At 38.4% G+C, this 19,627-nt stretch overlaps 1 protein-coding gene across 7 annotated transcripts; it reads left to right on the top strand.

The window, feature by feature from the left end:
* Positions 1-1,697: 1,697 nt before the first annotated feature.
* ano5a (anoctamin 5a) lies at positions 1,698-19,157 on the top strand. 7 transcript variants are annotated; one of them, XM_020703968.3, is made up of 23 exons: positions 1,825-1,997; positions 2,118-2,224; positions 5,057-5,124; positions 5,973-6,110; positions 6,371-6,412; positions 9,166-9,273; positions 10,450-10,518; positions 10,695-10,979; positions 11,128-11,247; positions 11,404-11,519; positions 11,616-11,750; positions 11,839-11,944; positions 12,062-12,122; positions 13,276-13,427; positions 14,098-14,172; positions 14,670-14,898; positions 14,983-15,161; positions 15,254-15,351; positions 16,094-16,224; positions 16,519-16,724; positions 16,813-17,012; positions 17,174-17,279; positions 17,503-19,157. In XM_020703968.3, the coding sequence occupies exons 1-23, from the start codon at positions 1,840-1,842 to the stop codon at positions 17,731-17,733; spliced, it is 3,120 nt and encodes a 1,039-aa protein (XP_020559627.1). In that variant the 5' UTR covers positions 1,825-1,839; the 3' UTR covers positions 17,734-19,157. The 7 variants fall into 7 exon arrangements, with proteins under 7 accessions (XP_078804788.1, XP_020559629.1, XP_020559627.1 ...); XM_020703967.3 differs by lacking the exon at positions 14,098-14,172 and adding an exon at positions 13,689-13,769; XM_020703969.3 differs by lacking the exons at positions 6,371-6,412; positions 14,098-14,172 and adding an exon at positions 13,689-13,769.
* The last annotated feature ends 470 nt before the right edge of the window (positions 19,158-19,627 follow it).

The following is a 19,627-nucleotide window of genomic DNA, read 5'->3' as shown; positions in this document are numbered from 1 at the left end:
TTTGGCAGTGGAGCCGCCATCAGTGTGTGAATGGGTGGAAGGTAGAAGGTGGAAGGTAAAAAAGCGCTATACAAGTATTTACCTTTTAATTTAAAATAAAATTTTAATAACATTTTACTCAGGAAAAATAAAACAATTGAAGCATTTAGGGGAAAATGAAAGCAAACTTAATATAAACCAAGGTTCCAAATTATCTGGAGTATTTTAGACTGATTTGGCCCTGCAATAGAACAGCGACCTCTTCGGGGTGAACCCTGCCTTCACCTGAAAGTGAATGGGATAGGGTACAGCAACCTACTGAAACCTTATTTAAGCCCATCTGCTGGACTATTCAAACATGTAGTTTTAGAGTTAGACAAGCTAATTCTTCTCTAAGGGTTCTGGTACATCGCCTGTCCATCCTGTGGGGGATCCATCCTTCATGTGTACGCCCCATAAAGTTTCTTCTTTTTTTTTTCCCAGAACCCGTTTTCTTTAGGAGCTTTTCCTCACCGAGAAGGAGGGTCTAAGGGCAGGGATTCCCAGTTTAGTTTAGTCTGTTTAGTTTAGCTATTACCTATTGAATTCTATGACTTTATTTTCATTATGATTTGTGTTTATTACACAACTACCGGTTTGAAGCCCATTGAGACGACTATTGACTAATATTGGGCTGTATAAATAAATTAAAAAAAAATATTAGAAAATTTGAGGATACATTGTTTTGTTTGGTGTATAATCTGCACTGAAATAAACTTTTCAACTTGACAGCAAGATTTTACTGTGGAATGAGGAACCACTACTATTCTCTGCTTGTTTCACTTCCTACATTCCACACACTTGGTTTAATTTCCAGAGTAAGAATCCAGCAAGCAACAGTTTGTAACAGTTATTTATCTCTTCCTTTTTTGACGATAAAGGATTCTGTGCAGAAACAGTACAACATCTTTTGGTATGGACATGTTGGGAAGAGTGTGATGTTGGGCCGCATCCAAGCTTCCATCATCACTGGATGTTGTAGAGTTTGCTTACTGGCTGAAATATTGCAACGCCTACATAAGAAGCCTGATTATTGACAGCATCTCAGGACTCAGATAGCCACCCACCACCCACCTGGTACACAGTTTCTTCAGTCCTGAACTGAACCCCATGGTCAGTGACATGATCTTGAATTTTCTCACCGAGTAATGCCAGTCTGCCACAGCCAGGTTTGTGTAGGCCGTGTTATTTGTGGGGCTGGAAAAAGAGCAACATTTATAAATGTGAGTTTCAGATCCTTTGATGAGATCAACACTTGCCATGTGAAGAAGAGATTTCACAGGTCTTTCCTTTTTGTAGCGATGCAGCTATCCAAAAACATATTTGAGCTGGCTTTTTCACCTAAGACACTTCTATTGTTCTAGGCTTTCCTTTTGTTTATTTTTATATGTAACCTTACATAAATAAGTATATGTTGTTCATATGTTTATATATTTGTATTGATACATTGTTTGTATTCACATATTGGCTACATAGTCGACAAATGGACCAAAAATTACATCTTATTCTTAAGGGGGAAACAACATTAAAAGACAAAACAGTGTCTGCAAACATTGCAGTTTTATGTTTAGTTCCTTTTACTCTAAATTGTATAGTGCGGGTGTAACAACTAATCAACTCAATTGATTAATCGATTTATAATCCTACGATCCAACCAAATCGATCTGTCTGAGAGACAAGTTGATGAGTGAATCAGGCTATACCTATATTTCATGTAGGTGTTTCGTTTGACTTATTTCTATGTTGTCCCATTAGAGACTAAGAGAGGGGAGCTCCTCCGGGATATACTGCGTCCGTTTGGGTGTTGTTGTCGCTTGTTTCATGAATCTAAGCGTCAGTTCACATGAAAGACTCCCAACTATTGGCCTGTGGTGTGGAGTCACTCCCCTAGACCTCCCTCTGGGTCGAGGCGCTGCTGCTGCAGTGAGCGGTCAGTGGGCGAGGAAGGGCAGCCAGGCGAGTCACTGCTCGGCGAGCTGGTAAGGAGCACTTCTGGGGAGCAGTCGGAGTTCAAGCGAAAGGAAGTTGGTTCAGAATTCCCCTGCCGGGGGCACAAGTATTTTTTTTAAATTTAATTTAATTTTTGGACTGTTTGTAAGCGAGGGCCATCAGGCACTGCGTGGCCACACCACCACCATGCACCGGTTAACGGGGAAATCAGGAGGGGACAGTTTAATTGAGATGAGCCCGACCGACTCCTTCAGCGGTGAGTAACGGAAAAACAAAGACTACTTCTCCCCTCTTCACACGGTGGTTTACTTTATATAATCTATTTTTATAGAGTTTTGATAAAAAATATTAAAAAAATGTAATGCCTACAAGGAATACAAATCAAAATATACCCTCAGAATGGTATGTCCCAAACTATCCTGCTATTATTACAAATGTTTAAAATTAAAAAACTTTCACTACCTCAGACCAACTTCTGTTTATTAGGTCAGTATAATAAAAGTAAGAAACAGGCTGCTTTTAAGTTTAAACTACCATTTCCTGTCTTAAACTGTTCATAGTTGTTTTTTTAAGCAGCTGTGATTTTTAGAGCAGCCAGGGTGTAGCAGCTGGAAACAGTTTGTCATGATCTACAGACAGCCACTTTGCCATCCAGCTTCAACCCTAACCCTCCCTGCTTCTGACTGAATGAGGAAGTTAAACAGATACATGGTGGGCTGTGTTCTGACTTTTTTGGCCATGTGTGGATGATGGGCGTGGGCTGTGGACTGAAAAATGAAGCACTTTGGATGCTGATTCTGAGTACAGCATGATGAATCAGTGCAGACGAGCGGCTTTTCATCTGCTGCAGTCTGTTGGACATTTCTTCAGCATTGTCTCTGCTTCGTAACCTTGTTATTGTGTGCTGCTGATATTGCGATAACCGAGGAAACTGTGTTTTACACTTCTCTTTCTAGCAGCACAAGATGAAATCACAGCAAGACTCTAAATGTTGATATTTAAAACAAAGTGACATATTTGATTATACCACAATGTCATTGTGGAGTCCACTGGGTATATTTTTGATACAGATCATCTTAGTAGTTAGGTGATTATAACAGGGTTTATTTTATTTTATAACTTTAGAGCTTATTCTTTCTAAAAATGAATCTAAATTTCAAATGTTTTAGGTAGTTTCTGTTTAAGAATGTGTACCTGAAACCTGCAATTCTGCCTAGTGTCACGTTAGTTTCTTAACCTAAAGTTATTTAAATGTAGCAGCCATCATGTTTATGTGCAAATTGCAGGACCAGAGATTGCAGAATTTATCTGCCAAAGCTGCAATTTTAGTTCTATTTTCTGTGATTTTTATTTGTTGGACTTGACTTTACAAAAACTTTTGTTGTAGCCAAGTTCTGAAATGGCGATTGATGAATCTGGGTTCAAAACAGATTTTAGTAAACACTTTTTTTGGTTCTGGGGTTACTCTCAACTAAAATAGAAATAAACATAGAGAAAGAGACTCACTAACAAGTAGCTGTGTGTTATTTCTGCTGCGATCAGCTGTTCACTTCTGAACAAAGCCTTCACTGTGAGGCATACTTGAGGAAAAACCTTTTGGCAAACTGTAACAGGCCTGCTAAGACTGCACCACTTGCAATGACCAACTGTTAAAGAATATGTTCCGCTGTTCAAACCTCCTCTCTTTCCGGAAAACAAAGAATATTTATTATAAGGAGAGAATTGTTTGTAATAGCTGACATTAGGGGTCAAACAATGATTTATCCAAACATTTGAGGTCGCTTTTTGCTTTAAATTGGAAATCTGTATGTAGGATTATTCAATTAAATTCAGCAGCAAAATACCAATATGTCACATTTTAAACTTTTTTATTAGTAAAAACACAAAATGTGAATTACAAACTTTCTGGCTGACACTACTTTCAATATTTTTTTGTTTTTTTAATTGAGACTTTGTAGGTCAGTTTTTGTTGAGCAGTCTGTAAATTATGACTATTTATTCTTATTTTCATCCCCATAAACCAAAAGCTTGCTTTTACCTGTCAGATGTCATCCGCTTAGAAATTTTGTGCACAAACTATACAAATAGGGTCACATGAATGAATAACAGTGATCTTCTTTGTTCCTTAGTTATAATAGAATACAAGTGCAGACTGCTCATTTGTTTTTACGGTGTACATGGACATTTTGTTTCATCACTGCTTAACAGGCCAATTTTTAAATCCGGCGACTAACCACACATGGCTTCCCTTCAATTTAGTGTCCATTTTGGGTTTCCATGCCTTTTGTTGTGTTTTTTGATGTGGTAGCAAATTCAAATATTTCCATAGAGCCTCACAAAGCTGATTTGACTATCAAAGTACTTTGTTTGAGTTCGAAGGATTGCAGCTGTAAAGAGAAAAAGTGAGATAACACAAGCTAAAGACTAGCCAGTAAAAAGTAGGCTACTTTCACAAATGATGCTGAAAAAGCAGTTTTCCTTAGTGTTTATTTTGTTTCAAACCCTCAAATCCTACTTTTTTTGTCTGCAGCCTTATTGATTTAGTCCAAAATAAATAAAGCCTCAAGAAAACCAATAATTTAGACATCTGCAGTTTTATTTTTAAACAGGTCTGAAACTGCAACCTTTTGCTTGTCATTTATAACAACATTCATAATGTTTTAGTGTTTTGTACTTTTTCCCTCTTGCCTACTACTGTGTTTATGTAAATCCTTTCTGAAAAGATTGTTACATGGCATGAATGGCATTCTCCTACATTTTATTTTTTAGTAAGCTACTATTTGAACATCCACAAAGAGTTTTTCCCATTCTTGCTCTCTGCTCATGAAGTGTTTTGAGTCACAGTAACATGGCTGTGTATAGTCTTTCACAGTGATACTGTCTTCAATGTGTTGTACAAATATAGACTGCAGCTCTGACCCTGCCTGTGCTCTTCTCTTTACTTCAGGCATCTACTCCAATGCCTGAAACTGTTCAGTCTGCCTGTTCCAAACCACTGCTCTGACTCGATCTTTTGCATCTGTTTTTAACTGATTTTCTTTTAAGGTTTGTATTTGTAATGTTGCCTTTTTACCTTCCTCTCTTTCAGAGGACTTGAATGGCTATCACCAACATGCCTCATCCAGCATGGGATCTTTCCAGCAGGAGGAGTCAGGGGTAAACACAAAAATCACAACGTGATCATTCATTCATTCATTCATTCATTCATTTTTTTATGAGGAACATAAAAGAGCATCACTTCCTTTAAAGTCCAACTCCGATCATCTGATGATCTATTTTTAAAAGCGTTCCCAGTGGTTTTATAGTTATGAGTGTGCTGTTTTTAGCCCAAAAAAAAGAAAAAACTGTGTTCCTTTTTTAGGACACAATATCTGCAGAGTAGCAGTGTTTCTTTAGAAATTCACCTCTAAGTTGTTGATGCGGAGTAAGCCCGACCTTACTTCCCAACATCCATCTGTTTACACACTCTCTTACTAGCTTACAGCCCCACACACCCCAACACTACTGGTACAACAATAAAGGAGAGCAATACTGTAGTTATCCAGCTGTACAGTTTTGAGCCAGATGTCAGCTCAGACATGGAAAACAAATACGTTCATTGTTCTAGTTGTCTGCAAGTGGATGCATCAGGATGGAGTGGATAAAGTGTGACCCGCCCCTTGTAGTTTCTACGTCACACCTATAAGCTTTTTCAAATGTTTTTTTTTCCATCTGCTCCTGATTTGAATAGATACTCAGAAATGCAATTTAAAGCTTAGTTGTTTTTTTACATATATCCTTCATCATAAGAATAATGCTACAATAGCATGTTTAAAACACCACAAACGTGATTTTCATTGGAGTGGGTCTTAAAGTATACCTTTTGAAGTATCATAGGTAGTATTTCTCTTACCATTTGTTTACAGTTGACACCTAGCTTGCGGCTACTGAGATTTTGAGTTTAAAAAAACATTTCAAAATCCCTGACAAACCTGTGCTCTCCCCCTTTCACACTGTCCTTGAAGTCACCTTTAGTAATCGATGTGTGCCTGGAGACGTGCGAGTCTCTGAGGAGCAGCATAGCCTCCCAGGCTTCCTCTGACCAAAGCAACACTCCACGGCATGACTCTTTTACCTTAGAACAGATCGATGTTTTGACTGGGGTAAGACACCAATCGGGTCTATGAATGCATGCTGCTGTGCTCGTGTGGCTTTGAATCTTCCGTGGCAACTCCGTTCTTAAGCTCCTAACTGATTTAGACTTCAGTCATTTTTGTAGGTTTTTGTATTTTATCTTAAAGAAAATGTGTCACAAAAATACCTGGTGTGTTTGCTGCACTCATCCATTGGTTGCTGCTTTAGCATTTATGCTGTTGACGACGTTGTCAGGCTTTCTCTCACTGTGAACTTGGTCCTTCCACAGTTTTGGAGAAGGCGGGCGCTATTCCTGAAGTATCGTTCAAGGGTATGGGATGGTAAAACAGGCTTGTGATGTGATGCAGCCTTGTGCTTATGCCTCTTATTTTCTTCTTGACAAGTGCCTGCTCATGTCTGTTTTTTGCATTAGGGAAAGAATCCGTATAGATACTTTGTTGTGGAGCTCTGATGCTGGCTCCTTTGACAGCATGTTGTTTCTCTAGAGACTCATGGAAAGATGCTCTGACGAGTCCCGAGAATTCATAAATATGGAAACGGGCTTTTGTCTTGCTGTTTTCACACCTGCGATAGTCGTTTGCTTCACTGCAGACAAAGCAACAACCTTCTAGTGTTAGAACAACAGGACAGGTGTGCCCTTGCACATGCAGTGCACACATGCAGTTTTACAAGCACTGGAAACTGGGGAGCCGGTTCTTTTGCTGTAGTTTTTTGTGAGTCTTTTTATGTCCATGCATAATTTAAGGGTAGAGTATGTTGTGGTATTAAGTCCCTGCCATGAGCTTATGACAGGACAAGAATGTACTGTAGCTAAGCATATATTTACCTTCTGAATCCCTTTATTTAAGTTAAAGTTGTAAAGCATTATAATTAAAGTTTATTTTTAACACTTTTTACAGTCAGCTGAGAGTGAGATCCCCCTTTAACACTTTTTTAAACTGCTGATTTGCTGAGCCATGTGTGCTTACATCTGTTGGTTCCCCCCAAATTATTACCATGTTTACAGAGATCTGAATGGACTTTAACTCTAAAATGTATTATAATCCTCATCATGTTGAGATTGTATTGCGTACACTATATTCAGATCTAACATGTGGTTGTTGTGGCTGAAAAGGGTTTCATTGCACAGGATGGGCCCACGCGAGTGTTCATGAATCAACAGATGAAAATTTCAGTGTTTAAAAATCAAACCAACAAGTACAATCTAAATATACTAAACTGTCTATAAAAAGCTGAAATGGCTCATTACCTTCTTGACTTCAAAGGTAATTGATAGATTTCTGGAATCCAGATCCTTTTACATGGTGTATTTTTTTACTAGTGGCCATCTTAAAAAGGGGACAGGCTTACAAGTGCTGAAACACCCAGTATTTAGGAATTATAAATGTATAGCCGTCTGTGGTGGCAGAGCAGAGGTGAACCCCTGCAGATGCAGTGATTCTTTATAGGTGATCTGTAATTACAGCAAATAAGAGGGTTTCTGCTGCAACATCCCAGTATAGAAAGGATCCACCCTTCTATGCTAAACACTCCAATGCGGTCGCAGAGGTAAAGCGTACTTTCGGTTACAACATATGTATAATTTGAGGAGGGAAAGTGGTACAAGCCTTGCGAGTACTGATGTTCTGCACACATTTAGTACTTCTGGCTCTCCAGGAAGCCATAATAGGTGCATCAAGGCCATGAATTGGGCAAAAAAAACTATATTTGCATTGGTTTTTAGCTTGCGTGTTCACCATAATTATCAAATATATTTTCCATTGCATGGAACTTCCTAATGCCAGGAACGTCCTGCTCAGGTTATCAAGCTTTTCCTTGTTTGTTCACACCCTTCATCCGTTGGCTATTTTTAAAAATGCACGGACAGAAACAATAGCTCCACCATATCAAATGTTTGTTGAAAACACATCCTATTGTGAGGGTTTCATGCTAATCAAAGCAGGAACAGTGAGAGATAAAGGATGCAGCAACTATAGAATGAAAAAGGACACCACAATCTAGAAATTAAAAACAAATACAAAGCTCCAGAGCACTTTGTTGTTCGAACAGAGATTTGGTAATTATGTGAAATGTGAGACAACTGTTTGTACAGACGATGCTGCTGTCTTCTTATTAGATTATCTGGCAGCTGTTCTGCTGATGTCATTTTCAGAACCCTGCGCCTCTCTCCAACTGGCAACCGTCCTCCTGCTTCTTGTGCTTTTTTCCTTTGCTCTATGACTGGGAAGTGGGGGTTTATGGGGGAGTATTCTGTTCAGGTCAGTGAGCTGTTTGAATCTCATCAGGGTAGAAATCAGTGGAGTGAGACAGACAGTACTTTCAGGGCTGGTCTTCCCTCCCTGCAGAAAGGCTGCGCTGCTCTGTGATGCAGCCGGCCTTTCCGCTGATTCACTGCAGCCATCAACTATTATAGGACATGGAGGTAAAGTGCACTTTCTTTTTCCCCCTCCTCCCTTTCCAGCCATGAACAGACGGACTGAGCAGACTCAAGCTGGATGAAATGACAGCTTTTGTGTTTTGGTCAGGTGTTTCGTTGTTCTGGATGGTTTACAGTGATGCGGCTACAGCTTTAGTTGGACTTAGGGAGGTACATTGTACCTGGCTATTTTTAGCAGCCGAACAGCTGAAGCAAAAGTAAAAGCAAAGCAGCCGTGCCTCGTCCCATCTGGGAGCATTCCTTTGCAGTCCTTTTTTCCAGACCTGCGTCCTCTATGAGGCTAGCATTAGCTGGACCACACTGTGGAAATCTTTGCTGCCCGCTTCAGCAGTACTCCATTGAAACCCATTGTTTTTGTTAAACCAAAAAGAATTGAGAATGTTTTGTCAATGCCAACCCCATCTAGTTTCTCCTGAGATAGAGCAATAGTTATTCCTTCAGCTTTCAGAGTTTCCCTGTGTTAGCATGCTGTTTGGAGTGAAAAGCCAGTTGTCAGTAGTTTTAGATTACTAGTAAAGACACGCATGGTTTGATCGTGTGCCCTTTGACGACGTTTCAAAGACCTGTTGACACTCTGCCTGTGTGATTGTGTGTTCAGTATCTGCATTTCTCTCATCTTCTTGCAGATTCAGAAACAACAACAAAGCAAAGACTCTGTGTTCTTCCGTGACGGAGTGCGCCGCATTGATTTCGTCTTGTCTTATGTCGATGATAAAGATGGTGAAAGAAAACAGGTAAATAAATATAAAAGTGTCTCTGGTCCATTCAGGAAGGATATGCCCAAAGTGTGTCAGCAGATTCCTCCAAAAAACAACACAGATAAAGTTGTTGCTGATTCCCAGCTACTATTGTTCTCTTCTTAGCCAAAGGATGTTTTTCAAGAAATTAGCATTTGAAAAGTTATCTCTAGCCACATGTATTCTTGTGTGCACTCCTCTCTGTTAGTTCAGAGTGTGGAAAGAATTCCAGTGTTTAACAACACTGGACTGTAAGACTTCACTCCAAAGTGCTACAACTCTGAATCTTAACCCACACTCTCCATCAGTGAGTCAGCTGAAAACTTCTTGCTCAGGAATGACTTCATTTGTTCCACACTGCTTGGAGGGGCTAAAGGGAGACCTCTTCCTGTCTATGAATCAGATTCTTTTGCCTTTTTTGGATGTGTTAGTAAATTTTAGTTTTAACAAGACAAGTGTTCCTTTGACAATATTTCATAAATAAAAACAATATCTCAGATTGCCTTATGGTTGCTTTTGCCAAAGATCTTGCTGGAATTGTTATGATTAATTTGAATAAGGTCACCCTTATTTACCTGAACTGATTTGTAAAGTATTTGTTTAATTTAAATACAGTGTCACTGCCTTTGTTAACACTTCCTAAGTACTGAATTAAATTGATTACATTAGCAAAATAATGAGTAAGTTCACAATTTGATTTAATTTACAAATTCATATAGTACAATAATGATTAACTATTTTAAGGTTTCATTCAAAACCTACTCTGTTTTTAACATAATTTAGTATTTAAACAGAACAAAAGGTGAAACTTTCTTTAATAAAATTATGGATTCTTACATGTAAAGTTAACTTAAGGCTGTTTTTTTCTTGAAAAAAGCACAAAAATGACTTTAAAGGAAAATCCATTCATCGATTTGTTAAATTATTGATAAGAAAATATCTATTGTATTATTTTGTTTTTTATTCCGATAGGTACTCATATACAGCATCTATTTATTGTTGGTCATTTTTTGTTAAATTGTTTTTTTATTTTTGGGTAACATTAATTTTTCAATCTGTTTAGATATTATGTCACCATAATGAGTCACCATTCCTTTTTTAATGTATCAAATGTGGATTTTGAGTGTTCCTGTGTCATGATTTTTGCATGCTTTCACTATTTTCTGCCAAAAGGAGAGGAGGAGAGTGTTTGAAGCCAATTTGGTGAAAGTGGGCCTGGAACTGGAAATAGAAGATAAATCAGTAAGAGGCTTTTTTTATGAATATAACTATCTAAAACAACAGCATTTAACATGCATTAGCCCACAATGACAACATATAATATTCATTTTATGCCATAATCTTGGAAGAATACCAAAGTGAAAACTTGAAACTAGATTTACATGTTGAAATTGTCATCCTAATTGTCTCTTTGCCAGGAATCTGACGATAGAAAAACCTACTTTGTGAAGATCCATGCTCCATGGGAAGTACTGGCAACCTATGCAGATGTGCTGAAGATCAAGGTTCCATTCAAGGCCAACGACATCCCAGACAACAGTGAGATGCCCATGAACTGGTTGTCCACTCCTTTTCGTCTGCCAGAGCCCATCATGCAGCCTGAACCAGACTTTTTTACCGCTCCCTTCGACAAGAGTAAATCTGATTTCTTCCTAATTGAGGACCGAGACAAATTCTTCCTCCCGTCAACTCGGAACAGAATAGTAAGCTTCTGTTTTGTTGGAGAGAGAGACTAACGGACCAAGTCACATATTTAAAACATTTCTTCTGATGTTTCAGTGAAGCAGAAAAGGAGTTTGTTTAATTGCTCAGAACCCTGAAGCCATTTTTTTCCTTTGTCTTTTTCCTCAGGTCTACTACATCCTGTCTCGATGCTCATATATTCGTGATGAATGTGGAGAGAGAGACAAGAAGGGAATCAAAAGACTTCTCAACAACAGCACCTACACTGCAGCCTTCCCTCTGCATGATGTGAGCCTCTTTCTGTGAAAACCTGTCCTTACAGAAGAAATGTTTCCAACGTGGTTAGCTGTGTTCCTTTTACAAAATAGAAGGGCTCCCTTGCTTTGGGATGAATTTATTCAGCAATGAGGACATCAGATAAATGTGTGTTTTGTCTGCCTGCAGTCAAGATATTGGACTAAATCAAAGGATGTGAACTGTGACAGCGACAGATACAACCTCTACAAATACTGGGCTGGATTTTTCAGTTTCTTCAAGGAACAACCACTCAATCTTATTAGGTAAGACCTGCATACCTGCAGATCTGATCCAGTGTTTATATGGCCGGGAGGGAGTATAAACAGCAGTAATCCTGCTGCACTTTGTTTTTTCCACAGGAAGTACTATGGAGAAAAGATCGGCCTTTACTTTGCCTGGCTAGGATTCTACACAGAAATGCTGTTCTTTGCTGCTGTTGTTGGAACGCTGTGTTTTGTTTACGGAGTCTTAACCTATGACGACAATGAGTGGAGGTCAGTGGAGAAATGTAGAAATGTAGAAATGCTTAATTTCTCAATGTGCTACAATTTTTCGCCTGCTCTTGTTATTATATGCCCACAGTAAAGAAATATGCAGTGATGAAATTGGAGGCAATATTGTCATGTGTCCACTTTGTGACAAAAAGTGTGGCTTTTGGAAACTCAACACAACCTGCAACTCCTCTTGGGTGAGTCATTTTATACCTACTATTTTTTATATTTAAATTAAGATGATGACATTCCAAGAAAAGTAGTATAGAAATATATATCTGACTAAATGTATTCATTCTATGTTTGTTTTTCAGCAATCGCATCTATTTGACAATGTTGGAACAGTGTTTTTTGCCATTTTCATGGGAATATGGGGTAAGTGTGTGTATTTCTGCTGCTACAGTTGTGTATTTTAATACACTGGAAAAAATGTCCTTTTCAAAAAAAGTTTAAAAAAATACCAAACTGTTTCCATTGTAGTAAATGAAAAAAATCTGCCAACTAATAGAATTTGTCTTGGTAAGATGTCTTGATATAAATTGTGATTATCTCTTTAAAATCCCACTGTTCTTTGTTAATTATAATTGTTAATTACACAATTACCCGTATAAAGCCCATTGAGATGACTATTGTTGTAATATTGGACTTTATAAATAAATTTGAATTGAATTGAATCTTTTGATCTATTTTAAAAGCATTTCCAGTGGTCTTTTAATTATGATTATGCTGTTTTTAGGCAAAATCAAAAAACCTGTGCCATTTTCAAGCACAGTTTCTGGAGAGCAGCAGTATTTTATTAGAAATCTACATTACTGGTGTAACAAAATGTGGGGCACTATAAAATCTATCCAGCTGTACAGTTTTAAACCAGATGCCATCTCAGATGAAAATGAAGACGTACTTGGAGGTAATCATCTAAAAGTAGATGCATCAGAATTGAGCGGGGCAGGGAGCTTGATGCTTTTTCCAATTGGGTTTTTTGTCTGTTCCTGATTCACAATGATTTGTATAGAGAAATACTCATAAATGAAATTTTAACCGTCATTCTCTTTATATATGTCCTCTATTATCAGAAAAATGACAAAAGAACGTTAAAAACACAATATACTAATTTTTTTATCAGAGTGGCCCTTTAACACAAAATTAAGTCTTTAAATTAGCTAAGAACACTCATATTTAAATATATTTGTAACACGGGTGCCAACACGAGGGGCCTACTGTCAGTCCAAACATTCCAAAACCGCCGCAAATGAGCTGCGCATTTCACAAAACAGACAAAATCAGCCATATGTTGTTGATGGTGAGCAAAACCTGGACGAACTGTTAGCTCTAAGACTAACTTCAAACATACCGTTAAGAGATTTGAAGACTCAGACGCAGGTTACCAAAAAACAGCAAGAAAGTTCTAAAATATTGAAACATTTACTTAAGAAAATCATTATTTAAATTGTATAAATAACATTCAATAAATAAAGTATTTTGAATAGCAAATTATCTTAATTATTTCCATGCTGTGATGTCCTTGCAGTGACTCTGTTTCTGGAGTTTTGGAAGAGGCGGCAGGCTCGTCTGGAGTACGAGTGGGATCTGGTTGACTTTGAAGAGGAGCAACAACAGCTGCAGCTCCGGCCAGAGTATGAGACCAAGTGCAACAGCCGCAAGCTGAACCGCATCACTCAGGTGTTTGTGTGAAAATGAACCACTAACAAGATCCTCCTCTGAAAGTCCAGCTCTCAGTTAGTTGAGCTTCTAGTTGAGGGATAGGGTGAAGGGCACTGATAACTGCATCTGCTGTGTTCACAGTGTGTTCACACTATTAGGACAAAAACGTGATTAGAATTCAATGCATTTAACTAGCAGGTTGTTAACAGTCTTGTCTGGGCTCAGATATATTTGCAAATTGCACAGAAAAAGTTTTCTTAATCTCCCCACCGTCTTTAGGAAACAGAATGGGTACTTGACAGGACCATTTCTGATGTTTTAGCGAAGTTGTTTCTGTGTTGGAGCACCGTGATCCTCTGGGTAAGGGTGGCACCTCACGAAGAATGCAGTTTGACAAGGAAGAGGTTTTGTTGTGGTGGATTCCCTGCAGAAAACATGTCTGAAAAGACTCCAAAGTATTGGTCTCCTTCTTCTCTGCATTTGCTATTTGTCTCCTGGCAAATTAGCACTTTGCAAGTTTTTTACCCAAAACTGTATTGAGAGAGGTTAAAAAATGCAAATAGGTGCTAAGATTGTGGGCACTATAGCTAACAGGTTTTAAGGAACCTGGTCTTCTGGAGCTCTCTTTTCAGATTATAACCAAGGACGACTGACTCCAGTGTTCATGCTTTGCTTGCTTCTGATTTAGGAAATGGAGCCGTACTTACCAATAACAAGCAAGTGTGCACGCATTTGTCTGTCTGGAGCTACCGTCCTGTTGTGGGTGAGCATCATATTTAATGATACAATTTTGATCAGACCTCCTCCTGACCTTCCCCTTTCACCGTGTCTCTGTTCGTCTGTTTGTGCTGTTCATCACTAATTTTTGTAGGTCCAGGGCCAGTATGCATAAATTTGTAAGAAATAGGAAGTAATCGGAAATGGTTAGAATTGTGAGTGCTATAAGACATTTTTAGTAAAAGTTTTTAGCTAAAGTTTTTTTATTTCATCTGTGCTGTATGCCTTGTGTATGCAGCATATTTGACAATAAAGCTGACTTTGACTTTATACATAGTGGCTACTGATGTTTTATTGTCTTATTGAAACAAACAAAATGGGAATTGAGTGGCAGGTTTGTTTTGAGGTGTTTGTGTACCATCCATGTAAGTTATAAGACCAAAAATCATCTCACTTTTTGCAAAAATCTTTGCTTGTCTTTCTTTTCTTGTTCTGTGTTTTGCCGTCGTCTTTCATTTTGTGTCTCTCCCTTTCGTCCCAAAGATATCATTAATCATTGCCTGCATCATCGGCGTCATAGCATACCGCCTGGCGGTTTATGCAGCCTTCGCAAGCATCATGAAGGACAGTCCCACCTCAAACCTGGAGGTGGTTGGCCCCTACATCACACCTCAGCTGGCCACCTCTGTCACCGCCTCCTGCATCAACTTTGTTATCATCATGATTCTCAACCTCATGTATGAAAGAGTGGCTGTTTGGATCACTGACATGGGTGAGGAACATGACACTGGATCCTGACGGCAGGAGGGACGAGGGTAACGTGTAAATAAAATATATATTTGGTCGTCTTTTGCAGAAATTCCAAAAACTCACCTGGAGTACGAGAACAAACTGACGGTGAAGATGTTCCTCTTCCAGTTCGTCAACTACTACTCCTCATGCTTCTATGTGGCTTTCTTTAAGGGCAAGTTTGTTGGCTATCCAGGAGATTATGCCTACATGTTTGGCAAATGGAGCAAACTGAGAAATGAAGAGGTACCACTGACATTTGTTGGTAAACTGTGTATGTGTGTTTCAGCCAGTGGTTTAGTTTTTGTTTGTTTCTTCCCCAACCTGCATGTGTTCAGTGCGACCCGGGTGGCTGTCTAATTGAGTTGACCACCCAGCTGGTGATTGTGATGACTGGCAAACAGGTGTGGGGTAACATCCAGGAAGCTCTGGTCCCGTAAGTTAGTACTCTATGACAGGAGCTGAGACTGAATCACTGAACTAAAAATGTTTTCCAAGGATGGAATCTGTTGAATAAGCTTTAAACATGTCAGTATTTAAATGTGACCTTTTTATTCAGCTGCAGTTCTTCAAAAACCTCCACTTCTGAGCCTGTATAAAATTTGAAAGGATGAACTATTACTTTCTGGTTTTGGCATATTATCAAGTCAAGAAAATGTGTGTAGTTATCATTCAGTGAGATAGAGAGAGGACAAATTGAGCTGACACAATTAAGATTAAACATAATTTTATCTTCACATATGCTATTTTTTTGTGTCTGTTTTAATCATAACATTTCCCATAAAACCTGTCCATCTTTATATAGTGGTCTTTCCCCAGTCCATACAGTACCATAGGTATTAACTTTTGAAAAGAATGCTGTAACAAGGCTTTTTAACTGAACAAATGAATTTGTTATTTTTGACTTGATTAGATAAGAATGAAACTTTCTGACTCACTGAAATAAGTTTGTGCAGTTATTTCAGTAAGTCAAAACACATGCAGTTTATTTAAATTCAATGAAAACATAATTATGTGATCACATTCAAAGGGTCAGACATTTAGTTAGTCATGTATAAGTGCAAAAACAAATGCTATGCTTTCTCTCAGTTATTATAATAACTGTCTTTTTTTCATTCTAATCTGTGTGTTTAAAGCATTTTACTGAGCGCTCTCTGTCGCCCCCTTGTGTTCTATAGGTGGCTCATGAATTGGTGGGCCAGCAGGAAAGCACGAAGCTACCCAGAGAGCCTGTATAGCCGCTGGGAGCAGGACCATGATCTCCAGGGCTTTGGTCAGCTGGGTCTCTTCTATGAGTACCTGGAAATGGGTATGAGGACAACACATTATTCTACACAGATATCTCAAAACTAAAGCACAAATGTACCTTTTTTAATTAATATCACCACCAAGACAAGATTGAAGTGGATTTCAGACAAGACAGAAATTCTGAAAGTTATTCAGATAAAAGACAAAATACAAATTGTTTTAAAAATGCTGATTTACTGGTGTCCTGCAGAGGGCACTGTTCACCTTTTTTCCCTTTTATTTTGTTCTTTGACTCTCTTTCTTCCTCTTATTTTATTTATTTATCTATTTTGCTTCTTCTTTCTTTCTGTCCCAGTAATCCAGTTTGGATTCATTACGCTCTTCGTGGCCTCCTTTCCCTTGGCTCCACTCCTGGCTCTCTTCAACAACATCATAGAGATTCGAGTGGACGCCTGGAAGCTCACCACTCAGTTCAGACGTCCTGTAGCTGCCAAGGCCCACTGCATTGGAGCCTGGGAGGAAATCCTCAATGGGATGGCTGTACTCTCTGTTGTCACCAATGTGGGTGCACACAATGTTTTTTCTCCAATGCAAAATGTTGCCATATTTTCAAAAAAGCATGTTTAAGATATGTTTCTTTTTCTCGTAGGCATTTATTGTGGCTTTTACCTCTGATATGATCCCCCGTCTCGTGTACATGTATGCCTATCAGCCAGAGGGTGAGATGAATATGAAGGGCTACATAAACAATAGCCTGTCTGTGTTCAACATCTCAGAGATCCCATTGCCTAACAGGCCAGAGGACGGAGAAAACCCCCTTTGGTTCAACAGCTCTATCACAACCTGCAGGTACAACTATCAGATTGGCTTTATAAAAGTGTATTTTAGAAAAATACTGATAGTCTAAGTTATTTTTTTTATATAAAAGGGCAACCAATGCACTCATGTCATGACACTCCGCTGTAATAGATAAATGAAACAATAACACATTTTTTACTCTTCATTTATAGGTATCGAGATTACCGTAACCCTCCTGGGCATGAGAACCAATACTCCCACACCATGCAGTTTTGGCATATTTTGGCCGCCAAACTGGCTTTCATCATTATTATGGAGGTAGTTTCTGGACTCATTTCTTGCAATAACTATTTGAATTATGTCTCGCATTCCTGTCCTGTGACCATTTCAGCTAATACACTGGCAAAAACAGCTTAGTTCATAGTACAACAGAGAGGTTGTAGTAATCACATGTTTGATTAAATTAATCAGTCTGACAGATTCTGTTAAAAATGCATAAATTTGGTGATTCCAACCACTCACATATCCTTTTCCTCTACAGCACGTTGTTTTTCTGGTGAAGTACTTCGTGGCCTGGATGATTCCAGACGTTCCCTCAGATGTGAAGGCAAGAGTCAAACGTGAGCGCTACCTAGTCCAGGAGTATCTCCACAACTACGAGGTGGAGAAGCTGAAGATTCAACTGAGCCAACAAAGCCACAGCGAGTGCACGTGCACGCCCATGATTTACCCATCTCTAACCAAACACGAGGTGCTGTCTGAGTGCCTTTAGTACAAAGACCTGCTGGTCAGTGTGATGGACATTTTTGAATGCTGCAATGTGGTGAAATGTGATACTGACCAACTCTTTGCTGCCTCTCTTGTGTTGTTTTACCACACACAACATTTTTTTTCCAAAGAACTAATACTTATGTCCCTTCACAGCCATCACTCTGTTACTAAGTTGAGTAAAAAATAAGGGTTGGATGAAAGACCAAGTCTGCAGACATGCTGATTCTTTGAGGCATTTCAATCTGTCTCATATTTATGGCGTTTATGTTTTGAGCAATGAGGACAAAGTTTGACAACTTGTTTTCATTTTTGACTGTTAAAGTGCTACTTGAAGACTTAAAGCCTTAATACACTCATATGTAGTTCTGCAGGGCAAATGACTGTGCTTAGACAGTAAAATGCACTTGTGTCTTCTCTTGAAGGTTTATCTTTAAATTCAAATTGTAAAGGTTGCTACACTAAAGCTGAACAGATTATTTTCTTTATAGAAGTCACAGTATAGCTTAAATTATGTTCGGGCTAAATATACAAATTATCCATTTTTTTTAATATAAATTCCTTTTCTTGTTAGAACATTTTGATGCTTTTATTTTTGTGAGCAAACACAAAATTAGCCCCTCAGTGAACAGTGGGTTAAAGTTCTAAAAAATACTTATTGATGTAGCTGTATTACCATCCTGCCTTCTGTTTTATCCTATTGAACCAAAGCCAACACCTCCTACAAGTTTTTAATTTTTTTTTTTTTTTTTTTGCTTTGTTTTTTAATTGTAAAAATAAAATCCAGACTATTTTATTCATCTTTATCTTGCACAAGGCACTTAAAAAAACGTGAATATCCAGGCATGAGCATGTCAACTTGTCATTACACTACATATTTACTATCAGTGTTTGCAAGCTGCAAAAAGAACATTAGCTGTGCTGTCAGAAAGGAGATCTCTGTTACCACTTATTTAAATGTTTTATTGTTTCAGTGTCTAACATACAGTGAGAAGTACCGGTAGTTTTAGTTCATAAATTATTTGAAGGAATTTTCATATATATTCCATTATATGCATAAATATGTTTGATTTAATGTTTGTTGAGGGATTTGAATTTCATGTAAAATTGCTGAGTGATTGTGCTGCATATTCAGGTTGATCTGATTTCATGTGTGAAAGATCAGACCATGCAAATTCTCAGCAGTTACAGTTTGCCTTATGAACGCTCAGTGGTCTACTGAACCCACACATTTATGCCTTAATGCATCAAGTGCTTTTCTTTCTATTTCCTTTTACAAGTTCTCTCCTGGTATACTTTAGTAATTATGCTTTTATTTTGTGATGAAGAAGATAAAAAGTAAACGTTTACCATGAACAATTTTTACTCTAATACATTTTCTTTGTTTCTGTCACAAATAAAAATTTGAATAAATGACCCGTTCCCATGTTTTTGACGTACTGAGTTCTTAATAACATGCAAGTTTGTCTTCACAAAGCAGATGGTCAGGGAAACTTAACTATTCAGTGTTAGTTCACACTAGTGGGTGTGGTTTACACTCAAATATGCTGGCGAGGTTGTCAGACTTGGCAGCAGCACCTTTTAGAACAAAGACAGGGGTTCAGCCAGGATCTAAAGGGGGTGGATGGGTTTCACGTACTGTGATTTTAAACAGGCATCACTCAGACTGACATGAACAATTACAAAATTTAAATATTTGATGCTCAAGTTAAAACCTGTCCTTTTAATTCACCTTCACGTCGTTTATTAATCCAAACAGAGAGGGGATTCCCTCCTGAACCAGACTCCTCTTGGCCTTGCTAAGTCTTTGGGATCTAGAAGGTGGGGCTGCATTTGGGCTCAAAGATGGGGATGCCTTAGTCGTTTCCTCAGCATCTTCTGTTACGTTGCCATGACGC

Source organism: Oryzias latipes, chromosome 6 (assembly GCF_053564925.1).
Source record: "Oryzias latipes strain Hd-rR chromosome 6, Olatipes_Hd-rR_3.1".
Taxonomy (NCBI): domain Eukaryota; kingdom Metazoa; phylum Chordata; class Actinopteri; order Beloniformes; family Adrianichthyidae; genus Oryzias; species Oryzias latipes.
The sequence above is the reverse complement of the archived record's forward strand: the minus strand, read 5'-3'. Positions and strand labels throughout refer to the sequence as shown.